This window comes from Crinia signifera, chromosome 2, assembly GCF_055691185.1.
Source record: "Crinia signifera chromosome 2, ASM5569118v1, whole genome shotgun sequence".
Lineage (NCBI taxonomy): Eukaryota > Metazoa > Chordata > Amphibia > Anura > Myobatrachidae > Crinia > Crinia signifera.
The window spans coordinates 303,393,297-303,418,375 of record NC_139218.1 but is presented as its reverse complement, the minus strand read 5'-3'; the positions used below and the strand labels follow the sequence as shown (position 1 = coordinate 303,418,375).

The following is a 25,079-nucleotide window of genomic DNA, read 5'->3' as shown; positions in this document are numbered from 1 at the left end:
TATTGCTAAACACATGACTTTTACATAATTTCAGGGACATATTGAAGCACTGTCTCAATGCACTGCAGTAAAGCAATAGAGCCTTGCTGAAGTTCATAGAAATATTCCACTGCATGTGACAAAACGTGTATAGAAATTGTGGTACTTATGTAGTATCTGGGCTGCCGATTTCTAAATCGGGTCGGATCGGGAGATCGCATCGCATCGCATGCGACCATGCGATTCGATGCGATGCGATGCGATGCGATGACCCGATTTTTCCATAGGAATCAATGTTAAAATGGACTGAGTCCATTTTAACATGGAATTCAATGGGAAAAATGGGTCCTTTTCATACCCCTACTATCCAAGTGGGCATGGAGTTGGATATAAACCTGTGGCGAGCGTAGCGAGCCACCGAGCCCGAAGCGTGGCGAGCGAAGCGAGCCCCGCGAGGGGACGAATACCGTCCCCTCGCGGGGCTCGCTTCGCTCGCCACGCTTCGGGCTCGGTGGCTCGCTACGCTCGCCACAGGTTTATATCCAACTCCATGCCCACTTGGATAGTAGGGGTATGAAAAGGACCCATTTTTCCCATTGAATTCCATGTTAAAATGGACTCAGTCCATTTTAACATTGATTCCTATGGAAAAATCGGGTCATCGCATCCGATATCGCATCCGATATCGGATGCGATGCGATGCGATATCGCATCGCATCGCATCTGATTGTATGCCTTAACTTAAGGCATACAATCAAAAAATCGGCAGCCCAGATACTACATAAGTACCGAAATTGTATTTTGTTCAGCATGAAATAAGTTGAGCGGTATTAAGAAAGTTTAAAATCTTACTCGCTATGGGGAACGGCTAGCAAATTATAACCTTGGCTAACAAGCAATATCAAATTACACTTGGCAGTCTCTTCCAGACAAATGATCTTTAAGAGCAGTATGGATAGTATAATGTAGTAGTGTACTTGTGTCGTTTCACAGCAGCAGGCTACGCTACATTTTCAGCATAGCCCAATGGCTGCCTAGCGTATTCAGCGTAGTGTCCCCGTCAGGCAGCTAGTCACCATACTGTCCCCGGGAGCTGCAGCTCTGCCCCCGGCGTCCCTGGCAAGCCTAGAGAGCGCCTCTCACACAGTGCCGGTAACCGCTAGATCCCCTGCACTGGTGGAGTTGACTGTATAAAGTGCGGCGAGCGCAGCAAGCCCGAAGCGTGGTGAACGCAGCGAGCCTTGCAAGGGGACGCGGATTACTTTACGTGTATTCCGCGCTCCCTCGCCACACTTCATAAAATCAACTCCACGCCGACATGGATAGTGGGGGTATGAACAAGTCGGGAGGATGCATACCGCATCCTCTCACCACGCTTTGGGCTGGCATGGATAGTGGGGGTGTTTCAGGAACACATTCACACCTGTCATGTCCTGCAGGTTAAAATGGACAATGGTTCCCACACAATGTAATATGCACTGACTACCTACGCTAACTGCGTAACGCTGACTGACTATGCTAACTACGTAAGCTCCGGCTAGCAGCGAACGGGCGGGAACACGACACTGATACTGACAGGGACACCTGACTGACTACACTAACTACTTAAGTGGCTGCGGCAACATGCTCTATTGAATACGCCAACTACTTAAGCGAGCCGCGGGAACACTACACTGACCGAGCGAACACTACATTGATTCTGACAAGGATGCTACGCTAACTACGTAACTGCCGCCGTGAAATTACACAAGTACCATTTGTATATATTTTACATGACACGTACACATGTGGAGTCTATCGGTAATCGCCCAGACTGCGAATTCGCAGTCTTATACAAGCCCTACCTTTGTATGTTTATAATAGAGCATACAGTACAATTAAGTTCTTACTTCCAAAAGGTAATACTAAGCTAAATAGTGCCCAGCAATGCAGATAAATCACATGGTGCCTAGGAGTAGAAGATCCCTGCCCTCTCTGATATACAGTAACATGCTCATCGCCCTACTGTATTTATGAAATGAACAAAATGATCCAACAAAAAAATCATAATCAGTTAATGCGGAAATATCGGCTAAAAATATCAAGAATGAAAAGATACAAGATAAAATATATGTTCAAGATGAAGACCTAAATCAGATCTTATGATAAATGACTGTTAAACCTCTGGGTTATATTATAAAATATTAACATTATACAGGGATCCGGAGACCTTTCATTAAATAAAAATGTCAATCAGGCTTGCTATGCAGTGTGTCACATAGGTTTGTGCAACTACAAGTCCCAACATAGCCTATTAGCTATAGATAATATATACAGGTAGTGTTCCCGCTAGGCTGTTTTAGCGGGGCGCTGCGCCCTGCCTGATTTTTAAAGGGCAGAATGCGCCCTGTCCCTCTAGCAGCGCCCCGCTAAAACAGCCTGCTGCCTGCCCGCCGGAGTGCACCAGTGAAGCCCAGTGCCGCCATAGATTGCAGTGCACGCCGCTTTCCCGGCAGATCGGGGACGTAGTTACGGCCAGGCATGCCCCTTCAGTGATGCCGCGGCCCGGGCACGCCCCCTTCAGAGACGCCGCGGCCCAGGCACGCCCCCATTTGTGATGCGGTGGCCCGGGCACGCCCCCATTTGTGACGCGGTGGCCCGGGCACGCCCCCATTTGTGACGCGGCGGCCCGGGCACGCCCCCATTTGTGACGTTGGCGTGCCCGGTCCGCCCCTCCAGCGCCCCGGCCCAGTTTGGTTCCTAGATGGAACACTATACAGGTTGAGTATCCCGTATCCTAATATCCGTTATCCGAATTATTCTGAATACCATACATTCCAGAAAGTGACAAAAAAAATCTGGGGACATTTGTAACAGCACTACTTGGGACATGATATGTAACTGGCACTATATATGTACAAGAAAATGAGGAACTCTTTACCTAGAACGGCGCCAGCGATTGAAATCGCGGTCGTCGGGGGTAAAAATCGCGGTCATCGCCGGCATCGCGGGTAAATCGGGATGGCCGCGATGCCCGCGATCACCGCGATTTTCCCATAGGGAACAATGTTAAAACGGCAGATTGACCGCGATTTTACTGTTAAATGGCTCAATGGACCCGATTTGGGGCCAAATAGGGCAAATTAACCCTTAAATGTCCCCCCCAATTTTTAACGCCACCCCACGATCCACGCGAACCCGAAGCGTGGCGAGCGCAGCGAGCCCGCGAGGGGCGGCGGTACGCGTCCTCCGACCTTTTCATGCCCTACTATCCACTAGGGCGTGGAGTGAGAATATAATAGTGTGGCGAGCGCAGCGAGCCACCAAACCCGAAGCGTGGCGAGCGCAGCGAGCCCCGCGAGGGGACGCGGATACCTTCACAGGTAGACGCGTCCCCTCGCGGGCTTCACAGGTGTCCACCTCGCCACGGACACCTGTGAAGCCCGCGAGGGGACGCGCATAACTGTGAAGGTATCCGCGTCCGCTCGCCACGCTTCGGGCTCGCCACACTATTATATTCTCACACCACGCCCTAGTGGATAGTAGGGCATGAAAAGGTCGGAGGACGCGTACCGCTGCGCTCGCCACGCTTCGGGTTGGCGTGGATCGTGGGGTGGCGTTAAAAATTTGGGGGGACATTTAAGGGTTAATGGGCTCTGTGGCCCATTTAACATTGATTCCTATGGCCAAATCGGGTGGATTGAGCCATTTAACAGTAAAATCGGGTCCATCGCAGCTTTTAACATTGATTCCTATGGGAAATCGTGAGCATCGCGTCGCGGGCATCGCGGGTACATTTATGGACGGCCGCGACCGACAAGATTTCCATGTTTAACATTGGTTTCAATGGGAAATCGCGGGCATCGCGTCGGTCGCGTCGCGGCCATACATAAATGTATGGGCGCCCTTCTAGGTAAAGAGTACCGAAAATGATTGCTTAGCATTCAAATTCATTATCTGATATAGGACACAAATTTTTTTTCATGTTTTGAAATCTTGTTTTTTGAACAAATAAAATATATTTGTGTGTATTTTATGTGGTTGATGTGTTTATAATAAATGCAAGATACTTCAAAATACAAAATACATCATTGAAATATTAAAATATTCCAAAATACGGAATAATCCGTTATCCAAAATTCTCCTGGTCCCGAGCATTTTGGATACAGGATACTCAACCTGCAATACCAAGTCTGTCTGTTGTTACCCAGTTTGTTTTATCACTGTCTACTATTGTAAAGCGCAACGGAATCTGCTATATAAGAAGCTGTAAATAAATAAATATATAATATATAGCTGCAATTGGACTAATTATTTATCAATATGGTAAAGCCACTTAGCCTGTTCACTACAGTTGATTTACACAATAAAAAAAAAATTAAACCTTCTCAGATCACAAAGTGTATACACACTGGGCGATTTTGCCAAGCGTGTATGCATACACACTGGACGATTTTGCTCACCGATGATGGGGAAAAAAATTTGCTGGGCTGATACCAGCAGATGAGCGGCCAGGCCAGAAATGATGCAGTTCTCATCACTGCCCCATAAACACTGGGCGGCTTTTGAGCTGAAAGCAGCTCACACAAGTGAACTAAGCTGCTTTCAGCTCAACGTCTCCCAAAGTGTGTATGGGCCTATACAGAATGTCTGAAAATGAGCATTAACTGAGGGGGATTTGCAAACATCTAAAATTTTGAATACAAACTAAAATGTCACCTAACATTTCATGAAGTTTTGGTTATTTTTAAGTTAAAATATAAATGATGGTAGAAGTACTACACTTGTAATAAACCCTTAAATTGAAAAGTGAATTTGTTAAAATAGGTGTGAAAATTGGCAAGCAAACATCTTTTATTCATCATAATGACCTGTAATGTTTATCTTACATAGGAAACAATCTTTGTTACACATTTTTTATTTGAATTCATATAACAAATGTGAGAGATGCTGGCATTTTTAGCGGATACTTCACACATCTCTCACAGAGATGTTGGCGCTCCAAAGGTTAAAAGGTAAATGTCTACCGTCATTGTTGTAAGAATATGTTTGGTTAGGAAGGGGGGGATTAAGTGGAAATTAATTCGTTTCTAGAAGCTCTTAAAACAATAAAATGGGCAGGCAGCACATTTAGTTTTCAAGCAGTGTCTTCAGCTGACCAAGTAAACAAAGAGTAGATTACCCACTGCTTATCTATTTCACACAGCCCAGTGCAGACATTTGTTACTAAACGCTATAAGAAACCTTATTAAAGATAATTACATTTAAGCGAGACGCTGCAATTGCCACACAGCAGTATTCCATAGGCATAAACAAGTTAAAGAGGTGTTAATTTGTAATAAACATAAAAAAGCAATTTTAAATTCAATTTATTTAGCAATGAATAAAGATAATTCAATCTCAGGATATAATTTTTTACCTCCAAATAAGATATATGGTGACCCTGCAGGCTAAAAATTATTTTATGTGTTACTGCATGTTTCATAGTATAAGTTTATAGCCTGATCAGAGCCTTCTGTCTTTAGTGTAGAGATGTAAATATTCCAGCCGCTCCTTTTTACATATCAGCAGCTAGGCCGACATCAAACTCACCCTTAATGCCGGGTACACACTATACAATGAGTAGCTTAATGTAATAATACATTGTGTGCGCCGTAAACACTGCACCACCTAGTGTACAATGGTGCAATGTATCATCACAACATGAATGTTACTGTATGCCATCGTTCATTGCAACGTCCTGTCTGGCATGCAGCTGAGACGATGCAATTGAGTGTACACACTATACAATGGGTACCATATAATGATCTGATCTGTGATATCGCCTAGTGTGCAACATTTATGGAGGTAATCAATCTGGTTTCCAACGGTCTGAATACCGACAGCCGAACTGACGGTTTTTCTGACTTCAGAAATGTTCCGACAAAAATTGAAAGGTGTACAGACTATTCTAATGGTCGGATCACAATTACATTCCACTCCAAAGTGTGTCTGAGGTACAGTATGCATACAGAGTTTGTGTTTGTAATTTGTTTCTTAAACAAGATACACACTAAGGGTTTTCAATTCGGGATTCCGACTGTCGGAACGCTCCAACAGTCGGAATCCCAGCCATTTTCGCAGGTTCTGACACGATATAGACAGTAGGAATTTAATGTTCCGACTGTTGGAAAGTCTGTACATCGGCAAAAACGGCTGCAAATTGTCACAGGCTCCTGCGATTAAGCTGTGTACACATAATGAAATATCGCTGGCAAGATGGTCGCTGAACGACCATCTTGCCAGTGATTTGTATGTGCTGTGTGTGATAAATCGCCAGGTGCGCGCTACCGTGTTCAGCCCCTGATGGTCTCGGTTTCTCTCTGTGCCTCCCCCGGCAGAGTTTCCTTTAATCAGCGACCATTTCTGGTCGCTGATGAAAACAGGACACTGAGCAATATATAGCACCGTGTACACAGCTTTAAGGTGTGTGCACATAGTGCAATGTGATCGCTGGGCAATTTTATCTTAATCTCTCTCAGTGTACTAGATTAAAATCTCCCATATATTGCTCAGTGTACCGTTTTCATCAGCATCCAGCAATATTGGCTGGAAATTGCTAGCTATTCTGTCTTATTTTGTCTCTACCTCATTCTGACCAGAAAAATAGCTGGTGTACAGTGAATCAAATTGTACCCATTGTGTAGTGTGTGGAAATGATGTGGATTGTCAACAACGGCCATGGATTCGACAATCTAGTGGCCATTTTCAACAATGCTGATTTATTAAAGGTTTATAAAGCACAAAAAAGGAAGTAAAATTCATTGTATCACTAGTGGGCACTGCAGGATTTTGTGCCTATTAATGGACTCCTCTTATTACTCTCTTTTGATCTTGCAGCTATTTTGCTTCTGTAGAGATAAAAATGAACAAGTCTTCTGCTTGTTGAAAAGCCTTCAGAAAAGGAAAGGGTAAAGGCTTTAGAGATGAAACACTCAACTTCCTGGTCCCGTGAGCCTGAGATCCAATAGAACAGAAGCACAAAGGAGCTGAAAGTATTTCCAAACTGAGAGTTAGATTTCCTTTACATTAAGGGACTGATTCAGACCTGCTCGCTAGGCTGCCACCCGCCGAACACCGTGTGTTCACTTACATATCCACTCGCAGGCGGCCGCATGGAAGAAAATGTATTTGATGGTCACTCACCATCATTTAATTTTTTCCCCTTCATTAACAAAAGTGAGTCTAGTCTGATTTCTATTCCGCCCAGATTTGGGAGGGGCGCTCCCTATGACATCAGCTGCCTGCCACAAGCAGGCATCAATATGTCTGCATTCACAGATGTAGGTCCAGGCCGGTCCCCTGCGAAACACTGGCCGGTCCCCTGCCCTGGAGTGAATGCCTAAAACATCGGACGAGGTAGGGAATTCGGCCTGCACCCAACGGGTTTGAATCACCCCCTAAGGGGTATTTTTCAATGGATGCCGGATCCATTCCGAAATTCTTTTGACGGAATGGATCAGTCATCCATTATTCAATGCAGAGGCCAAATCCGGATATCGGATTTGGCCGCTGATTGACGCTTACCGCCTGCGTGGGGACCAGTGAGTGCAGCAGGAGGCGGAGGATGGCGCCATGTAAGCTGCTGCTGCTGCTCACCTGGTGCCGTCCTCCCTGCCACAATCTGACATCTTTTCATGTCGGATTGAGTTTGCCGGAAACATGGCCAAAACAATAATCATGATCATCATCACGGCTCTGCCATCAATATCAGGTGCACACAATCTCGCATTGTCTCAGCTCATAAAAGATTGTTCATAATGTAGAAAAGCGATACAAAGAAGAAAAGTTAATCCGAAAGACTTCTTATAATGTGTTCCTTTAATCAGCCTGGTTCCGCTTGTAAGATTCATTGCAGTCCTCCAGCACTAGGATCCATTTACATTACCTTACAAGCTTGGTATCACAGTCTATTAATTATACTTCACAGATTTTATGCACAGCCAAGGTCTATTACAAGAACCCAGAAGCAATGAAACTGCTCACTTCTAAAAATGTAATTCACATTGGTTTATAAAACATAACCAGAAGAGAAGTGTGGATCATTCTTACCAATTATGCCATTACCACAAAACCCACATGAACACACCATCAAAAGACTTCTCAACCCTCCTGCTATGAAGAACCAATCTCCATCTGTTTAGAATAGGGGATAGTTACAGGCCATCAAAATGACAGATCATCATAACAGTCATGTCACTGCCGAGGGCTGTGAGCAACAATTGAATGGCTCAGTCGGGTGCCATTTAGAAGCCATCGGCGTGCACAACATATAAGCAGAGGAGCAGAGTTAGCCTTTTATTATATAAGATGTTACAGATGTATCTTAAACCTATATCTTTCACACACACATAACACAAATAAAACTAGTTAGAAGTATATAATGTTTAGGCCGGAAAGTGTCGCCGTTTTCCAAGTAATGCTGGGTACACACCAAAACGATTTTGGCACAATCCCATCAATCTGGATCCAATTCAGACTGATTGGATGCAGATTTGGTCAAAATCGTTTGGTTGGATCTGAATTGGATCCTAATCCGATCCTACCTGCTGCAGGTAGGATCTGTAAAAGATCCATTCATCTGAATACAGAGGGGATCGGATAGTATGCAAATTGTATGCAAATCATATGTTACATTTTCAAAAAGGCTCTGTAGCAGATACTGTATGCGCAGTCCTGCAAAGTACTAGTGTACATTGTCCCAATAAGACTAAGCAAGTATAGCTGTGCTCACTGTAAAAGCCCCAACCACTTATCGGATTTGTCCACTTTTCACCTAATTACGACAGATCAGGCCCAGAAATTGAATGAAAAGTGGCCAGATTCAATAAACAGACCTGCTATACTTCCGACCTCTAATTCATCCCCTCTCCCAGCAGAGTAGTGGGATAGCATGCAATAGGTCACATACAGAAGGACTGCATGCGATGAATCACATGCGACCCTGACATCCACTAAGGGGCTGGCCTCACTGCTGTGACTTCTCATGGTTCCCAATGAAGTAACCCAGTGGTGTCAGGATGGGTTGACATTCTTGGTAGAATTCAAGAAGAACAAAGACTCAGTTCAAACCGGTACCAGATAAATTCTCCAACACATCTCACTTGGGGGGTTATTCTAGTTCATTCTTTCTGACAAAATCCTTCTTAGATGGACAAAACCATGTGCACGGCGGGTGGGGAAGATGTAACTTGTGCAGAGAGAATTAGATTTGGGTGGGGTTTTTCTTCAAAGTGAGATCTATATTGCAGTGTAAAATAAAGCAGTCAGTATTTTCCCTGCACAGAACCAAAATAACTCACCCAAATCTTATTCTATCTGCACATGTTACATCTGCCCCCCTGCAGTGCACATGGTTTTGTCCATCTAAGAAGGATTTTGTCAGAAAGAATGAACTAGAATAAACCCCTTAATCTGGAGCTTTCTCAAAGAGCTTTTTTTTTTTTGTTTGTTTTATTAAGGAATCACCACAATATTGTGACCCCTAACATAACTTTTCCTCCCAAACCAAATTACTTCCTTACATTCCGCGTTACAGCAAAAATGCACATTTAAAAAAAATATTTTAAAAACCACAAGGTTAAATCAACATTAGACAATCTAATATTTTTTTATGGGGATTGCGCCAAATCAAGTGCATATATCTTTTGCAATTTGTCTACTTTGAGGGGTTGGTGTACCCCTAATTGCACTGAGGGCTGCAAATCCCATCATCTATTGCGCAAACTATAGAATAAACACATTTTCAAATATTTAAAATAAAATGTGCCTGGCAGCTCCAAGCCTCCTCCTATACCCACAACTTACAGAACACAACACACGCTAAACACCCCACAAATAAGTGGAGAAAATGGTTATACAAAATACTTTCATCAAATTTTGTGTTTAGATAGAAAAATGTTCTTTTTCTGTTAGAATGGAATGCTAAACGCCAAGCATCTGCAAAAATCAACTAAAAATAGAACGGTAGCGTCTATATAAACAAATGTCTTTTGAACACCTGTCTACATGCTTTTTGGACTAGTTGCAGCAAACTTCAGGGGATTAGAGTGGATGTGTATAAAAAGGCACAGGCATCTTGCAGGAGATTTGTCTGAACGCAACAATCTGCTATGCAATCCATCTGTAGGCCTCAAGGGCAGTTAGCTCTGCAACAAACTACCCGAAGGCGCTTATTTCAGAAAAAATCTAATTTCATTTTGATCCTAACACTTAAAATGAAAACTGCTTACTTAAAGCTAATCTACTATATTACATTTTATCTAGTACACAAAGTAAAAAGAAAAAAAACAGACCATGTCCAATCCATGTGCTATAAGTGTGTTGTACATGTCCATTGACCACCACACTAGACAAATCTATTCAGCTACAATATAATGCAGTTTTGTTTTACAGCTATAAAAAGGAGGTCTCTGCCTGCACTTCCCACATTATACTAGTACACAAGACTGACCGAAACATGAAGGTAACCAAATGATCCTTGCAGCTTATTTACCCATACATATCTGACCCCCTATCAGTAGCGCACACAGGGGGGTGTTTCTGAGTACCCAGAAACCCTACCAGGAGTCTAAGGACCCTAGGCTGAAAGCTGAGGGTCCCCTCTTTTCATGGGTACAAGAATTTTAAAAATTGGCCCTTGGGAACAAGAGATATTTGACTTGAAAGCAGTGGTCCCCATCCAAGCCTGTAAATTGCTATTCCCAGTCAGATATTTCAGGTTCTGACTGACTTGGAGTTTTGCTGAGGGTATTTTCCAAAAGCTGGGCCTCTCCCCCTTTGATGGACACTAGTAGCTTGTCTCTACTGTTCCCAGAACCAGAGATATAAGCCTTCCAGCAACTGGTTACTGCTCCAGCTATACACACCTGGTATGTAGTTTTATATTCTCATTGGTGGATTACTCTGCCTCCTGAACTCTGATCCCCTAGTCCCCAATACCATTTGGTAGGTGGGAGTCTCTAGTTTTATTTCCATTAAAATCTAAGAAATCTATTTCTGGGAACTGGAGATATCTGCAGTCAAGCAAGCTGTCCTCCAACCAGAAAATTATGAATAATAAGCCCACTCCACTAAACACCCCTCCCCTGCGTATTAAACATCCTGTACAACCCTGGAAGTTATGTATCAGGGCCCCTTCATTCAGTCCAATGGCCTCTTCTCCCACCATCTGTGCAGTAAAGGGGTAATTAGTGGAAATTACTGATCCAGGCCCTACATGCTGAGCGGTTGATATAATACTTCCTACCACCCGCGGCACATCAAAGCTTCCACTCAAAGCACCCCCACCCCTACAGGATCGGTAGGGGCCCCAATACATTGCTATGCCCAGGGGTTTACACTGATATATATATATATATACTGTAATTCTGTTTACACAGTTTATCTTTTGATTTGTCCATGCGGAAAAAAATATGTTGGACAAACTAAACGTGTTCTTATCGCAATATTAAAAATAAGGTGTCCAATCATAGTGTTCCTCGCCACTTCGAAAGATGCCACAATAGTGATCCATATAAGAGGTGGCAATAAAGATAAATTGCTTCTCAAACGTGAGTCGTATTGGATATACGCTCTAAACGCACTAAGTCCTGCAGGTCTTAACGAGGGCTTAGAAATTGCTCCCTTTTTGAGTTGAGTGATTTCCTCATGTGTATGCCTTTTTTATGCATCTGATATGGCGCTGACTCATTTCTGATCTTTGTTATTGCCTCATGTGTATGCATATCGAATATAATCTTGGCTTCTTTATCAAATAGTTTTGTATACTCACGGAGTGTTTATCTGAATGCAATTTATCTATTAACCCCTTCACGACATTTGACGTATATATACGTCATGGTCGGGAAGTACTTCCCGACCGTTGACGTATATATACGTCATGGCTTTAAACTGTCACCGCGTCTATAGACGCGGTGACAGTTTGGAGATGTCTGCTGTCCCTGACAGCAGACATCCCCCCTCGCCGCCCAGGGGGGGCAGGGGTGCCCCCCCCGGTCGGCGATCGCTGTGATTGGCTGTTCAAATCTGAACAGTCAATCACAGCGTTTCCTGTGTTACCGGCGGCTAAGCCGCTCGGTAACACAGAAAACGGTGGTGATCGGTGCAGCACCGATCACCACCGAGCGGCAGCACCCCCCTCCCACCCGCCGGGCACTCACCCGGCAGCAGCAGCAGCTCCCCCGGCTCCACCGCTACGTCCGGAGCGCACGCTGCGCTCCCCTCCTCCCCCCTCCCCCCCGCAGCAGCAGCAGCATCATGCTGCTGCTGGAAAAGTTAAAAATAAAATAAAATAAAAAATAATGTGCAAATGTGTATATATATATATATATATATATATATATATATATATATATATATATATATATATATATATACACACACACACACATATATATATATATATATATATATATGTGTGTGTGTGTGTGTGTGTGTGTGTGTGTGTGTGTGTGTGTGTGTGTGTGTGTGTGTGTGTGTGTGTGTGTGTGTGTGTGTGTGTGTGTGTGTGTGTGTGCGTATACCGCACCGATCACCAACGATCGCCAGCCCCCCCCCCCTCCCACCCGGCAGCCCCCCTCCCTCCCACCCACCCGGCTGCCGCAGCGCCAGCACCCCTCCCACCCCCCCGCCAGCCGCAGCGCCAGCCCCCCTCCCAAAGCTGGTGACCAAAATGGGGTCACTTGTGGGGGGGTTCCACTGTATTGGTGCTTCGGGGGTCTTGCTAATGCGACATAGCACCCGCCATTCATTCCACCACCAAAAATCACTCCTTCCCTTCTGAGTCCTGCCATGCACCCAACTGGTATTTTTTGGTCACATGTGAGGCATTGCCGTACCCGGGAGAAATTGGGGCACAGATTTTGGGGTGCTTTGTCTCCTTCATTCCTTGTGAAAATTAAAAATTTTGAGCCAGAACTGCATTTTTGTGTAAAAAATTAAATTTTTTTACACAAAAATGCAGATCTGGCTCAAAATTTTTCATTTTCACAAGGAATGAAGGAGACAAAGCACCCCAAAATCTGTGCCCCAATTTCTCCCGGGTACGGCAATGCCTCACATGTGACCAAAAAATACCAGTTGGGTGCATGGCAGGACTCAGAAGGGAAGGAGTGATTTTTGGATTTTGCAGCACAGATTCTGGTTGAATGACCCCCGAAACACCCATACAGTGGAACCCCCCCACAAGTGACCCCATTTTGCAAACTACACCCCTCAGGGAATTCATCTAGGGGTATAGAGTACATTTCAAACCCCCCGGGGTTTCACCAATTTTGATACAACTGAGCTGTGAAAATGAAAAATTATTTTTTTTCATTTTCACTGCCCAGTTGTACCACAATTGGTGAAACCCCTGGGGGTTTGAAATGTACACTATACCCCTAGATGAATTCCCTGAGGGGTGTAGTTTGCAAAATGGGGTCACTTGTGGGGGGGTTCCTAACTTTTAGCATCTTATGGTGCCTAGAAACCTACATGGTGCCTAAAAAATAATCTCATAAAAAGGAGGCTCCAAAATCAAGTAGGTGCTCCTTCTATTATGAAGCCGGTGGTTTGGTCACCGTGCACACTAGGGCCACATATAGGATAATTATGAAAACCAAAGAATTGGGGGAATCAATTTTTAGTCACATTTCTCTAGTAAAATCTACTGTGTTCCTTAGAAAAATGTATTAAAATTGAAAATCCGAAAAAAAAATGAAATTTTGAAATTTCACCTACACTTTGTTTTAATTCCTGTGAAACACCTAAAGGGTTAACAAACTTCCAAAATGCTGTTTTGAATACTGTGAGGGGTGCAGTTTTTGAAATGGCATCATTTATGGGGGTGTCTCACATACAAGTCCCTCAAAGTCACATCAGAACTGAACTGGTCCCTAAAAAAATCAGTGTTTGAAATTTTCTTGAAAATTTGAGAATTTGCTAGTCATATTTGAAGCCTCCTAGTGTCCAAAAAAATGAAAAGGAGGTTGAAATAATAATTGCAACATAAAGTAGACATATGGTCTTTGTTAGTTATTAACTATTTTGAGTGGTATGATTATTTGTCTCACAAGCAGAAAATGTGACATTTTGCATATTGCTAAATTTTCCATTTTTTCACGATATTTTGGTATTTTTCACAAAAAAACACAGACTGTATCGACCCAAATTTACCACTAACTTGAAGTACAATGTGTCACGAGAAAACAATCTCAAAATCACTGGGATAAGTAAAAGCAAAAAAAAGTTATCCCCACTTAAGTGAGACATGTCAGATTTGAAAAAAAGGGCTCTGTCATGAAGGCACAAACTGGCTCTGTCATGAAGGGGTTAAGGTTTTTTATACAATGTGTTCTCTTTTTTACTACTTTTTATAACAATTTTTTATTTATGAAATTGTATCATTTTTTTAATTATGTACATGATCAGTACTTTTTAAAATGTAATATAGTACAGTTAAAGCATGACTGTTTATTTTATGCCCAGCACGGCACTATATGTTATATAGTTTTAAGTTCCTGCAGAGTTTGCACATGTGAATTCGCTTATTCCTAATTTGCTGTGTGAGTGGGTATAAGGAGGCGGTGAGCCAGCGCTAGGCCAGCCCTCTGACGAAGTTGATACGAAACGCGTAGGGGCGTGGCCTAGCGCAGGAGAACACCACCACTTGCTGTTTTGCTGTATGTCCGGGAACGGAGGTAACCGGCTCCAGTCTGTGGGTGCTTGCATGCACCACTTACATGCTGTTTGACCGCGGTGAATAAGAACCGCCACCGTTGGTACGTTTACCCATTCCTATGTTTCTTGTTTTTATATGTCTGAATAAATTTTCAAAAAAACGACATTAATGCACTATGAAGCGCCCGTCTTTATTTCTCTAGAATATATATATATATTTTTTATAAATGTGGTCCATCTATAATACTTTAACTGACCCGGCATATAGGGTCACCCAGTGTCCATCTCCTTGCTTTGCTCCGCCCCTCTGGAAACCCCCTTCTGAAAATCCTGCATTTGCCCCTGCCTATGACTCATTACATATGGTCATAAACAATGGTGACAAAGACTAGTATCACGCTACCACAACTTGCTTTCTCATTCAGGCAGCTTGCATTGAGCAGCATCCACAATTCCTATCTTTGCTTAGGGAATTTCCCTGGCTATCCTAGGGTGTCTTTCTAATTGTCATATAATGGATGGTGCATGGTCATCTCTAAATCGTCATCCAGAAACATACAGCACAAATCATACACATGATAAAGGTCGATAGGGCAAAAAGGACAACACCTGCAAAAGTTTGACATGTTTTTTTCATGGTTTTTTTTTTTGTGTCAATGTTGACATAGGTCAACATGGACACTGTATTAGTCATTAGCCATGCTTTGGGCATGGTGACTCGCTGCACTTGCTCTATGCCTACTAGGATGATAAAGCATTAACAAGTTGGTTTTAACCAAAAAGATAAAAATCAAGAAAAACACATGTAAACCTGTTGACCAATAGCAGTCAACCTTTTGCCTGTCGACCTATTGAGCGCATACCGTTTCACAGTCCTGATTAAACACTTGGAAGAGCCCAAATGGCTGCCACCCACAAGTGTATTATGATAAATATATCCATCTATAACGGCCGATAATGTATACCTCTGTACTACAAACATGGTTTCTGTATTTTCTGCAAAGCTCAAGTGCTTTGAGTAGAAGGAAACTTATTATTGCAATTTAAAGGAGACCAAAAGTGTGTACGATTTAATTAGCACCTTATGCCTCACAATCTGTGCAGGTGCTACTAGAGCCCTGTAAGAGCAAGGCTACATGGGTACATTTTTATATGCACAACCTAAAAATCATAATCTCATAATAGACTGTTTTTTGGAACACATTGCTCTGCTACACAAGCAATTTTTATGATGTTCTTCCATCACTCAATGTTGCAATTTAATCACCTAGCAAGTGTTACAATTAATCTTCTGCACAGAGTTTAAAGGTGATGGGAGATCAATAACTTTTATGCCAAAAGATTTTAGGTTCTTTTGCTTATTTGAAATCAATAAAAGGAAGGTTTATTTGATCTCACAAAATCTCAATGAATACAGTGCAGTCCTAAGACACAATGTAACGACAGGATAGAAGAAGGTAGGGAGATAGACTGAAATCATTTGTAACACACAGTATGTACGGTTCTAGTTAGCAGGTTTGTTTTTTAAAACATACTTAACAGAAATTATGATTTTAAGCAGGACTCCTTTTACCTTTGTCAAAATAAAATAACAAATATTAATTTAAGTGTAATTCTTAATTGAGAAAGAATGTACCAATTGTAAGCTTACGAGCAGGGCCCTCATACCATTTTGTAAATACCTAGTTCGTTTTATCCCTATGGCCATTTGTAAAGTGCATTGGAACTTGCTGCGCTGTATAAGAAAGGGATGTGGTCATTTGGTCTACAGCATGATGGTAGACAGTCATTAGGTCGGCAGGTCAACATTCAAAAGGTCAACATGGGGTTAATCATGTGCCGACAGGTGGTATTTCATACCCTACCATCCACTAGGGCGTGGTGGGAGAATAAAATAGTGTGCTGAGCATAGCAAGGCACTGTGCCCGATGCATAGTGAGCGATGCGGTGAACTTTAAACTGTGTCCATGTCGACTTTGTTAACATTCAGGTAAAAAAAAACCTGTGAAAAACCCCATGTTGACCTTTTGACTGTCGACCTAGATATTGTCGAACTAATGACCATTCGCCCATGTCGACCTAATGACTGTCAACCATCATGCTGTAAACCAAATGATCCCAACCCATAAGAAACTGTTAAGATCAATTGGTGCTTATATGTTAGTTGGGCGCCCACTATAGTTAGTACACTCATACCCCCACTATCCATGTTGGCATGTTGTTTTTATATAGTGGCGAGTGCAGCAAATAGCCCAACTAACATATAAGTACCGATCAATTTACAAATAGGTGTCCTGTAGTGTATTCTTTTTTATTATTAGATATATTATTATTAAATAATATGGCGTCATATTGTGGATCTTTTAAAATGTGTCAGTCAGTAATGAGTGCACCTGTCGGGTGATCTGGAAAATATGAACTGAGTGGCGTCCTGAGGAGAACAACTAGATTAGAAAATGCCCCTACAACACTCTGTGTATAGGGGCCATGTCCTGCCCCAGCAAAACTCACCACTCAAGGGCAGCAGCCAGTCCCGACTCCTTGCCCCCCCCCCTGACCTCCGCCCTCCTGCAATCTTACACCGGAGCTCCCCACTGCCATTCGCACTGCAGCAGTGACCAGGTGGCAGGCCTGATGTATAGTGGGTTTAGTATTATGTGCAAGAGAGGTATTAAACCAGATTTGTGAAATGGAGATGATCAAGGCATTTCTTCCCCAGTGCCTTGAACTAATTATACCTTTAGGTGGCAAATAGGTACAATGCTTAGCACTACACACAGTACAGGGGACATGGGTTACATTCCATCCGTGATCCTACTATGTGTGCAACATTTGTATGTTCTCACTTGGTTTATTCATACAATTCTAAAGCCGTGTACACACGGCAGCGATAGGGGCTGATATCACTGGGAATATGGTCGCTGGGGGTCAATAGGATTGGTATTTTTCCTGTGTGGGCCAATGTGTTTTGTCCTGTCGGGTTCTCATGGTGTGCCTTGACAATTGTAAAATCTTATTTAGTGTGCCACAAGCTAAAAATAGGATTTTAATACCTACCGATAAATCCTTTTCACGAAGTTCATTTGGAGGTACTGAGGTCTCATAACATTGGGGAATAGAAGGTATCCGACAGGAGACAGGCACATAACTTTCTTCAGCCAGAGTGTGCTGGGTCCTCCCCTCTAGCTCCCCCTACCAGCCAGTTAAGAAACTGTGCCCGAAGGAAGGATAACTTAAACAGAACTGTGGTGAGATTCACACCAGCACACCATACACACACAATAACACTCTTAACTCAACTTAGTTAACCCCATTATTGCTATTTTGATTATAACTTACAAATCATTAAGTGATTCATACAAAGCAAATTTCACCAAAACTCAGATGCTCCAACTCAGGTAAACAGACCTTCATAGTACTGAAGCCACTGTCTCGCAACTTGCAAAAACAGTAAATAACAAGATCAAAGAAAGCTGCAATCAAGGCACCGCACTGAGGCTGGAGCTCAGTACCCCATATGAACTCCGTGAACATAATTTACCGGTAGGTATTAAAATCCTATTTTCACTATCATTCATATGGGGTACTGAGGTCTCATAACATTGGGGAGGTCCCAAAGCCTTCAGAAAGGGCGGGAACATGCGGAGCCTGTTATAACACCACCTGCCCAAACTGGGTATCATTCTTGGCCATAGTGTCAAATTTATAAAATTTAACAAAAGTATGTTGACCTGACCAAGTGGCAGCTCTACATAGCCGCAATGCTGACATACCCCGAGCAGCCGCCCAGGATGCGCCCACGGCTCTAGTGGAGTGAGCTCTCACAGAGGCCGGTATAGTCAATTGGGCTGCCACATAGGCCTGCTGTATGGTAGAACGTATCCACCTAGCAACTGGTTGCTTAGAAGCCGGGCAGCCCTTCTTTTGTGCATCATAAAGCACAAATAGGCTCTCAGTCTTACGACAGACTCTTGCTGTCTTCTTAACATAGACCTTCAGGGATTGTACCACATCCAAGGATTCCCTTTGAGGGGGCTGTTTTTCGAACTCCAGCTTCCTCCTGTTCTCACAGCCCTCTTTTCTTTCATATCAATTACAGCTCTCTCACCCACCATCTATAGCCGCATCTCTTCTCACTTGTGTTATTTCATCTCTATGGTAGCATGCGGATAACTCCCCTGCTTCCCTACATCTCAGCTGTATTGCTTACTGAGAATTGTGCTGGTAATTGTTACCTACTTTATGTTCTGTTTTAGCTTTTCAATTACGGTTAGGTTTAGTTCTGTGTACCCTGTATTGTTCCAATGAGTGCCATATGTAATTGCCCCTGGTCTATAACACAAGACACCTCATGCTGCATTTTCAGAATCAAGCAGTTGTGGCAGCTGCTACTACACAGGGTCTATTTCTGAATCACTCCCCAGAGGCAACCTACCAAGGATGTTTCCTGGGTCGCAACTTCTACACGCTTACTAGATAATTACAAGAGAATGTACTTTAACAGTAATTAGCCAAACATAACAAAGTTCTCTCTGTGCATTAACCCATTCAGTGGTAATCCAGAAAATTTCCAGGCTGTGCTTCAGTGCCCAGACTGGCAAATCTGAAAAATTCTCGGGATTGCCACTGCTTAGCTCCGGGCAGCTGACTCCTGCTGCTTGGTGGCACGTCCCCTTCCCTCCATCCACACACCGTCACTGGGGGGCAGGGCAGACAGTGGCTGGCATAGTTCTCAGCGGCACCGCTTTGCCTCTGAGACACAGCGTGGTGGGTTTTTTTTAGGGAGCGCTACTCCTAAAAAAACTCACCCAGTGGGAAGCTCTACCTAAAAAAAAAAAACACCACTGAAGAGGTTAACATACTTGCACCACACTGCTATAGAGGGTAGAGAGGTAAAGCATCATATTTGTATTAGATTCTATTAGGAAGACGCTACAGGCCTATCCATGCAAAGTCCATGAGAACAGCTAAAGGCTTCTTCCCAATAGCTGTCCGTCAACTGAACAATGTATAATGCGTAAAAAAACATTAATATGTCTAATACAGTATGCCGAGCCCTATGCACACTCATAGATAGATAAGTGTCCAATTTGATCCTGCAAGTGTAATGCATTTTCCCCTTCATATTCTTGCTTGGCGATGCAATGTTACCGTAAAAAACTCCCAGCATACCTGGTCAATAAAGGGAATTTGGATTCTTATACATTTCTCATCATTTCTACCATATTCTATATACTACTTTATAGGTCATAAAAGCCAAATAATTCATAAAAAAACATTTACAAAAGAACAAATTATTTAGAAGCCACCTTACTATTCACTTCACTCTAATTGCCTGTATGATAGAAGCCTATAAGCACTGTAAAGCCACTAAATCGTGTGTATGGAAAGTAGCAAGACAGACTTCTGGGCTGCAGTAATGAGCTTTCAGTAAACCAATAAGGTGACAGAAGCAGCACAGGAGTGTGTTTATGCATTTAGCTATAAGGGAGGGAGCCAGTCATGATCCTGGCCCGTTCTCGGCCCACTCGACTCTTATAACATCGAAAAGGGGCATGTCCGTGGAAACGGTCATGATCTCGATAATCTACGCTGTTCTCGGCAAAACTGAACCGACTGCTTTCAAAGTCCGGTCTGTTCTGCCGAGATGCCTCATCAATGCTGTCGGGAAAGACAGCATGGAATAGGCACCAGCGCTCTTTCCCCCTTCGGAAATAGCAGCGGGGGATCAAATACCCTCCTTAGTGGGAGTGTTAAGAAAAACACAGTGTGCCTAGATAAAGGCTGGGAGTGTCTGAGAAAAATCCTAGGCGTACTTGAGTGTTTTTGGGGAGTGTTTGCTAAGACAGCTCCATCAAACTACCAGGTAAAGTCCAGGGCTACACAACGCCTGCTATGAGCTGTGGCCAGTGTAAAAATGATTAGATGGTGACAATGTTACAATGGCTTTTGGACATTTGTGTATAGCTAGGAATATATGTGTAGCTGTACACATCCATATGCACAGCATGAACAGTAATTCGAAAGGCGTGTTTTAATTCTAGCGGGGCGACAGCTTATTCCCAAGTCGCTGACAACATGCAGGGCGGAGCGTCAGGCAGGGGAGGAGGCAGCACTGAGGTGATGCTCCTGCCTTCTCCATAAAAGTGAACTGGACCTGGGTTTCCCATTAGCACTGCACAGCAGCCTGGATCCAACATTTCTTTTATCCCAGGTCGAATAGCTGGACTCATGGTGTGTACACGCGGTCCGATTTCCTTTCCGATGTTGACGATATAGTCAACATCGGATCGACATCGGAGGCAGATCGCAAGGGTTTTAACCCTTGCGATCCCGATGCAAATCGGATGTGCCTTAAGATCCTATCGACGATCCGATCAGATAGGATCTTGGATAGGATCTTAAGGCACATCCGATTTGCATCCAATCTTGACTATATAGTGCAGATCTGCACTATATAGACAAGGCAGCCAAGACTTTCTGGCTTCCGATACGTGAACGCGCATCGGATCGGGATCCGATGCCGATCCGATGTTGACTATATCGTCAACATTGGAAAGGAAATCGGACTGTGTGTACACAGCATCAGTCCTCAGAACCCCATTTCACACTTTCCAGGAAGGAAGGAAAGGAACACTAACAACTGTCACATTTTAAAATCTACAGATGACCTGGAAAACTGGACCTGTGTGGGGTCTTGAGTACCTAGTATGAGAACATGTACTCTCATCTAGGTAAAGGGGTGTACACGCGCTTTGATTTTACTTTCGATTCGATTTCGATTTCCCCAATTCCAACTGCTTTCGATTTGGCCTTTGCTTTCCATTCGATTTCGCATTTGATCTGCACTTTTGCATTCGAAATCAAATTCAACTTGAATTAAAGGCACAGTGTACACATTCGATTTACTGGATCAAATTTGTTATTTCCTTGCCTGCACAGTTTTTCTTTTCGACATAGAGAAAACGGGAGCGTGCAGATTGAATGCATCTTAAAAACCATTCTATTTTGATATTGCAAAATCTAATCAAAAACCTGTCAAAATCGAAGAGTGTGTACACCCCTTAAAATGGATGCACACCTTAACCTTTATTACTGGTGCACCAATTTACAGATGTTTAGAATATTTAGTATCAGTTGTTTACACAACACCCCTGGTACTAAGTAGCATTTTATGGAGAATAAGTAATTCGGCTGACACTGAATGTTTTGAATACTTAGGCACAGGTGTAGTCATTACTTGCAGACACTTTAAAAAGATCCACAGGTGGTGCTAATTACTTCACTTGTGATTCTGTAAGGTCAAAAGCATATGGACACAAACACAGACTAGAGGTACCCATACACGTTGCGATAAACAGCGTGCAATGCAACATGATACTCACTCCCGCTGGCATCGCACAGTACAAACAGTATGTGCTGCACATACTTTTTGTACTGCCCCCTGATCACATCGCAAGCATGCGATATGATGCGATCCGTCCGATAACGCATCGCATTGCAAGCAGTTTATTGAAACGTGTATGGGCACCTTAAGGGGTATATTTACAGAAGTGTACGTTTATAGAAGTCAACATGTTGCCCACAGCAACCAGATTCTAGCTATTATCTTTTAGAACAGGTGTGGTCAAACCAGTCCTCAAGGTCTACTAACGGACCACATTTTCGAAATCACCTAGCTGGTGCACAGCTGTAGTTAGGGATGCCAATCCAAGGACATTTTTTCCACTCCCGGGATTCGGGACTGAAAAATGCTTTATATCGGGATTGGCATCCCACTACACCCAATTTCCTTCATGGTCGGTCCTGCGGGGGGTGCTGCCGGGGAGCGGCTGAGCAGGCAGCAGAGCAGGAGTGCACCCTGTGCAGTGTGACTTGTGACATCAAAACTCACTGCGCAGAGCCGCGCGCCGGGCAGGGTTTGCCCGACCATGTTCCCGATCATGTTCCCATCTGCTCACACGCTGCCCGACATTAGACTGCGCATCCCGGAATCACAGTGATTGTGGGGACAAATCTGATTGGGGATCCCGGGATTGGCCACCATCGATGTAAAGCTTAAACGAATAGTTTCGTTTTTGTTTTTTCCCTAAAGTGCCGGAAACGGAGCATAACTCCGCCCCCGACACCCGCGAAGCCCCGCCCCTGTGTTTTGATTGGCCCAGAGGCCAATCAAACACAATGGATGACCATCGATATATAAAAATATCAATGTCATCCATTGCATAGTTTAGCAACGGAAATGGCAATGGAAACGATGGCCATCCCTACACCCTAGCTGTAGTCATTACTGTCACATTTTTAAACATCCTGCATTCACTACTACTATACATCCTGTTGGTAGATCTTGAGGACAGGTTCCCCCCCCCCCCCCCCCGCGCTCTACAAGTTACTATTTAAATAAGTACCAGCCTCCACTTCTATATAACCCTGCTGCTTGGTAAACACACTCCAACATCCATCACCCCATATCATTTCTGCGTTTGCATGGTGTACTCCTAATCCCCCATTGACCCCTATTTGCCATGTATAGGCACAGGGTGCAGCCTGGCGTAACACAGGGGTCAGTCACTGCTTTTAGTTTAGACAGTGGCGGCGGCCCGAAGACACAGCGCTTATACTTACAAACTTCGAGATTTTCCTGTCAGCCTCCTCTGCCGGATGTCCCGGCGGGTGATCCGTGTATGGGGCTCCTGAGGCGGGGACTGCCCGCTGCTTGCGGTACATGATAGCCCGGGACAGAGCGGTAGCACAGAAGAGAGGAGCTGTCACCTGGCCGTACTGACAGCGGATTACAGAGGAGGAGGATGGAGGGGTGGAATCCGATTACCGCTGTGTGTAGAGAGGGAGGGCGGGCGCGGTGATCCACTTATCCCTCACAGAGATCCTATGCCAGCTGCACGGACACTGCCCAATGCCCACTGCCCACTACTGCCTACACAGCCGCTACGGGCAGCGCTACACCGCCCTGCTACAACTGCCACACTCAACTCAACGTTCCCGCCACTCCAGTCACGCCCGCTCCACAGCCCTCAGCCAATAGCAACTCGCTGAACTCTCCGAGGGTCATTCACTAGCCAGTAAAGAAGCAATGATGTCATGTGACGCTGCCATTAGAGAGCGGCCATCATTGTGACTGGCAGAGTGTGGGAGTTCTGGGTGTCTCTGTTTCTGATTATAAATTCTTTAGGTGTGACGGAGCCAGTCCACCAGCCAGCAGCAACCTGCGTTGCATTTATACAGCGGTGTGCTGCTGCTGAGGTCACAGCTGGGCAGGGCAACACTTGGGAGAACTGCGGGTTGTCTGTTCTGTTTCCTTACCAGTACACACATACACATGTTGTATGTCATGAGTGACACAGAAGAGGTAAAAATTAGCATAAACAGACAGGGTGAAATTTAATAGGATGAGAGAATCAGAAAGTGAGAGATTTGGCAAGAAAAGCGGCGATCATTTACACTGCAAAACCAGTTTGATTTTTAAATGTAAATGCAGCTTTAAAAAAACTTGAGATTTCTTACCAAAGCTCTCTCTGAATATCTCATCCTATTAAAATTCTTCCTATGGGTGAGAGCTAGTTGTGTAATGAAGTGGTTCTTGAGAGCCCCTATAAAGTTTTGTAGGGGGGTGTAATGAATTCAAGAGATAAGGAGCACAATGGACAAATTTTGGGAGTCAGGAATGGGAGTATTAGTAACAATGATGTATGAGGAATCTCTGTGTAGGAGTTGTCAGTAGGCAGGGACGTGCAGTCAGGGGAGGCAATGCCTCCCCTGTCATTAATGAGCAAAATAATAAAATAATACAAAACAAATACTTATGACACATTATGTGTCATAAGTGTATGCTTTTTATTATTATTATTAACATTTTTACCTCCCCCCTTTTTTTTTCTGGCTTAGGAGGCACCAAGAGTGGTGCCTCCTGCTGACAATGTAAAGGGTCCAAAACAGCAGCGTGCAGGCAGCAGGCGGGACGGAGCGCCGTACTGCAAAAGCCCATTCAAAAAAGCTGTAGAAACGGCACCTGTTGAGGTGCCTCAGTGACAGGGAAGTGCTTTCTGCCTATATGAAAGTACGCCCCTGTCACTGAGGCAGATGTGATTGGACAATCACATCTGCCTCAGTGACAGGGGCATGCTTTCATATAGGCAGAAAGCAAGTCCATGGCTGTCACTGAGGCACCTCAACAGGTGCCGTTTTTACAGGCGGAGGTCTGCTAATTGCTCATGTTGCCAGGCACCAGTTAAACTGCCGCCCGCTGGCTCCTCTCTGCCTGCTTTCTTCTCGCGGCAATTGCCCGCTGGAGCCATTGGTCATGTCGCTGCCTGCGGCCTCCTCCCAGCTCAGCTCCAGAGTAGGGGACAGAGCCGGAGACAAGGGGAGCAAGCGGCGCAGCTGCAGCTGGGTTTTTGGTGTGG

The 25,079-nt window shown here is 44.1% G+C and overlaps 1 protein-coding gene across 3 annotated transcripts in view; it reads right to left on the bottom strand.

The window, feature by feature from the left end:
- The window catches only part of DIAPH3 (diaphanous related formin 3), an 870,768-nt gene extending 846,987 nt beyond the window's left edge, over positions 1-23,781 (bottom strand). For 2 of the 3 annotated variants that reach the window (XM_083168891.1, XM_083168892.1), the window contains exon 1: positions 23,284-23,781. In XM_083168891.1, the coding sequence (XP_083025017.1) occupies positions 23,284-23,385 (102 nt within the window). In that variant the 5' untranslated portion in view covers positions 23,386-23,781. The remainder of the gene's footprint in view (positions 1-23,283) is intronic. The other variant, XM_083168893.1, reaches the window with a different exon arrangement.
- Between the last annotated feature and the right edge of the window lie 1,298 nt (positions 23,782-25,079).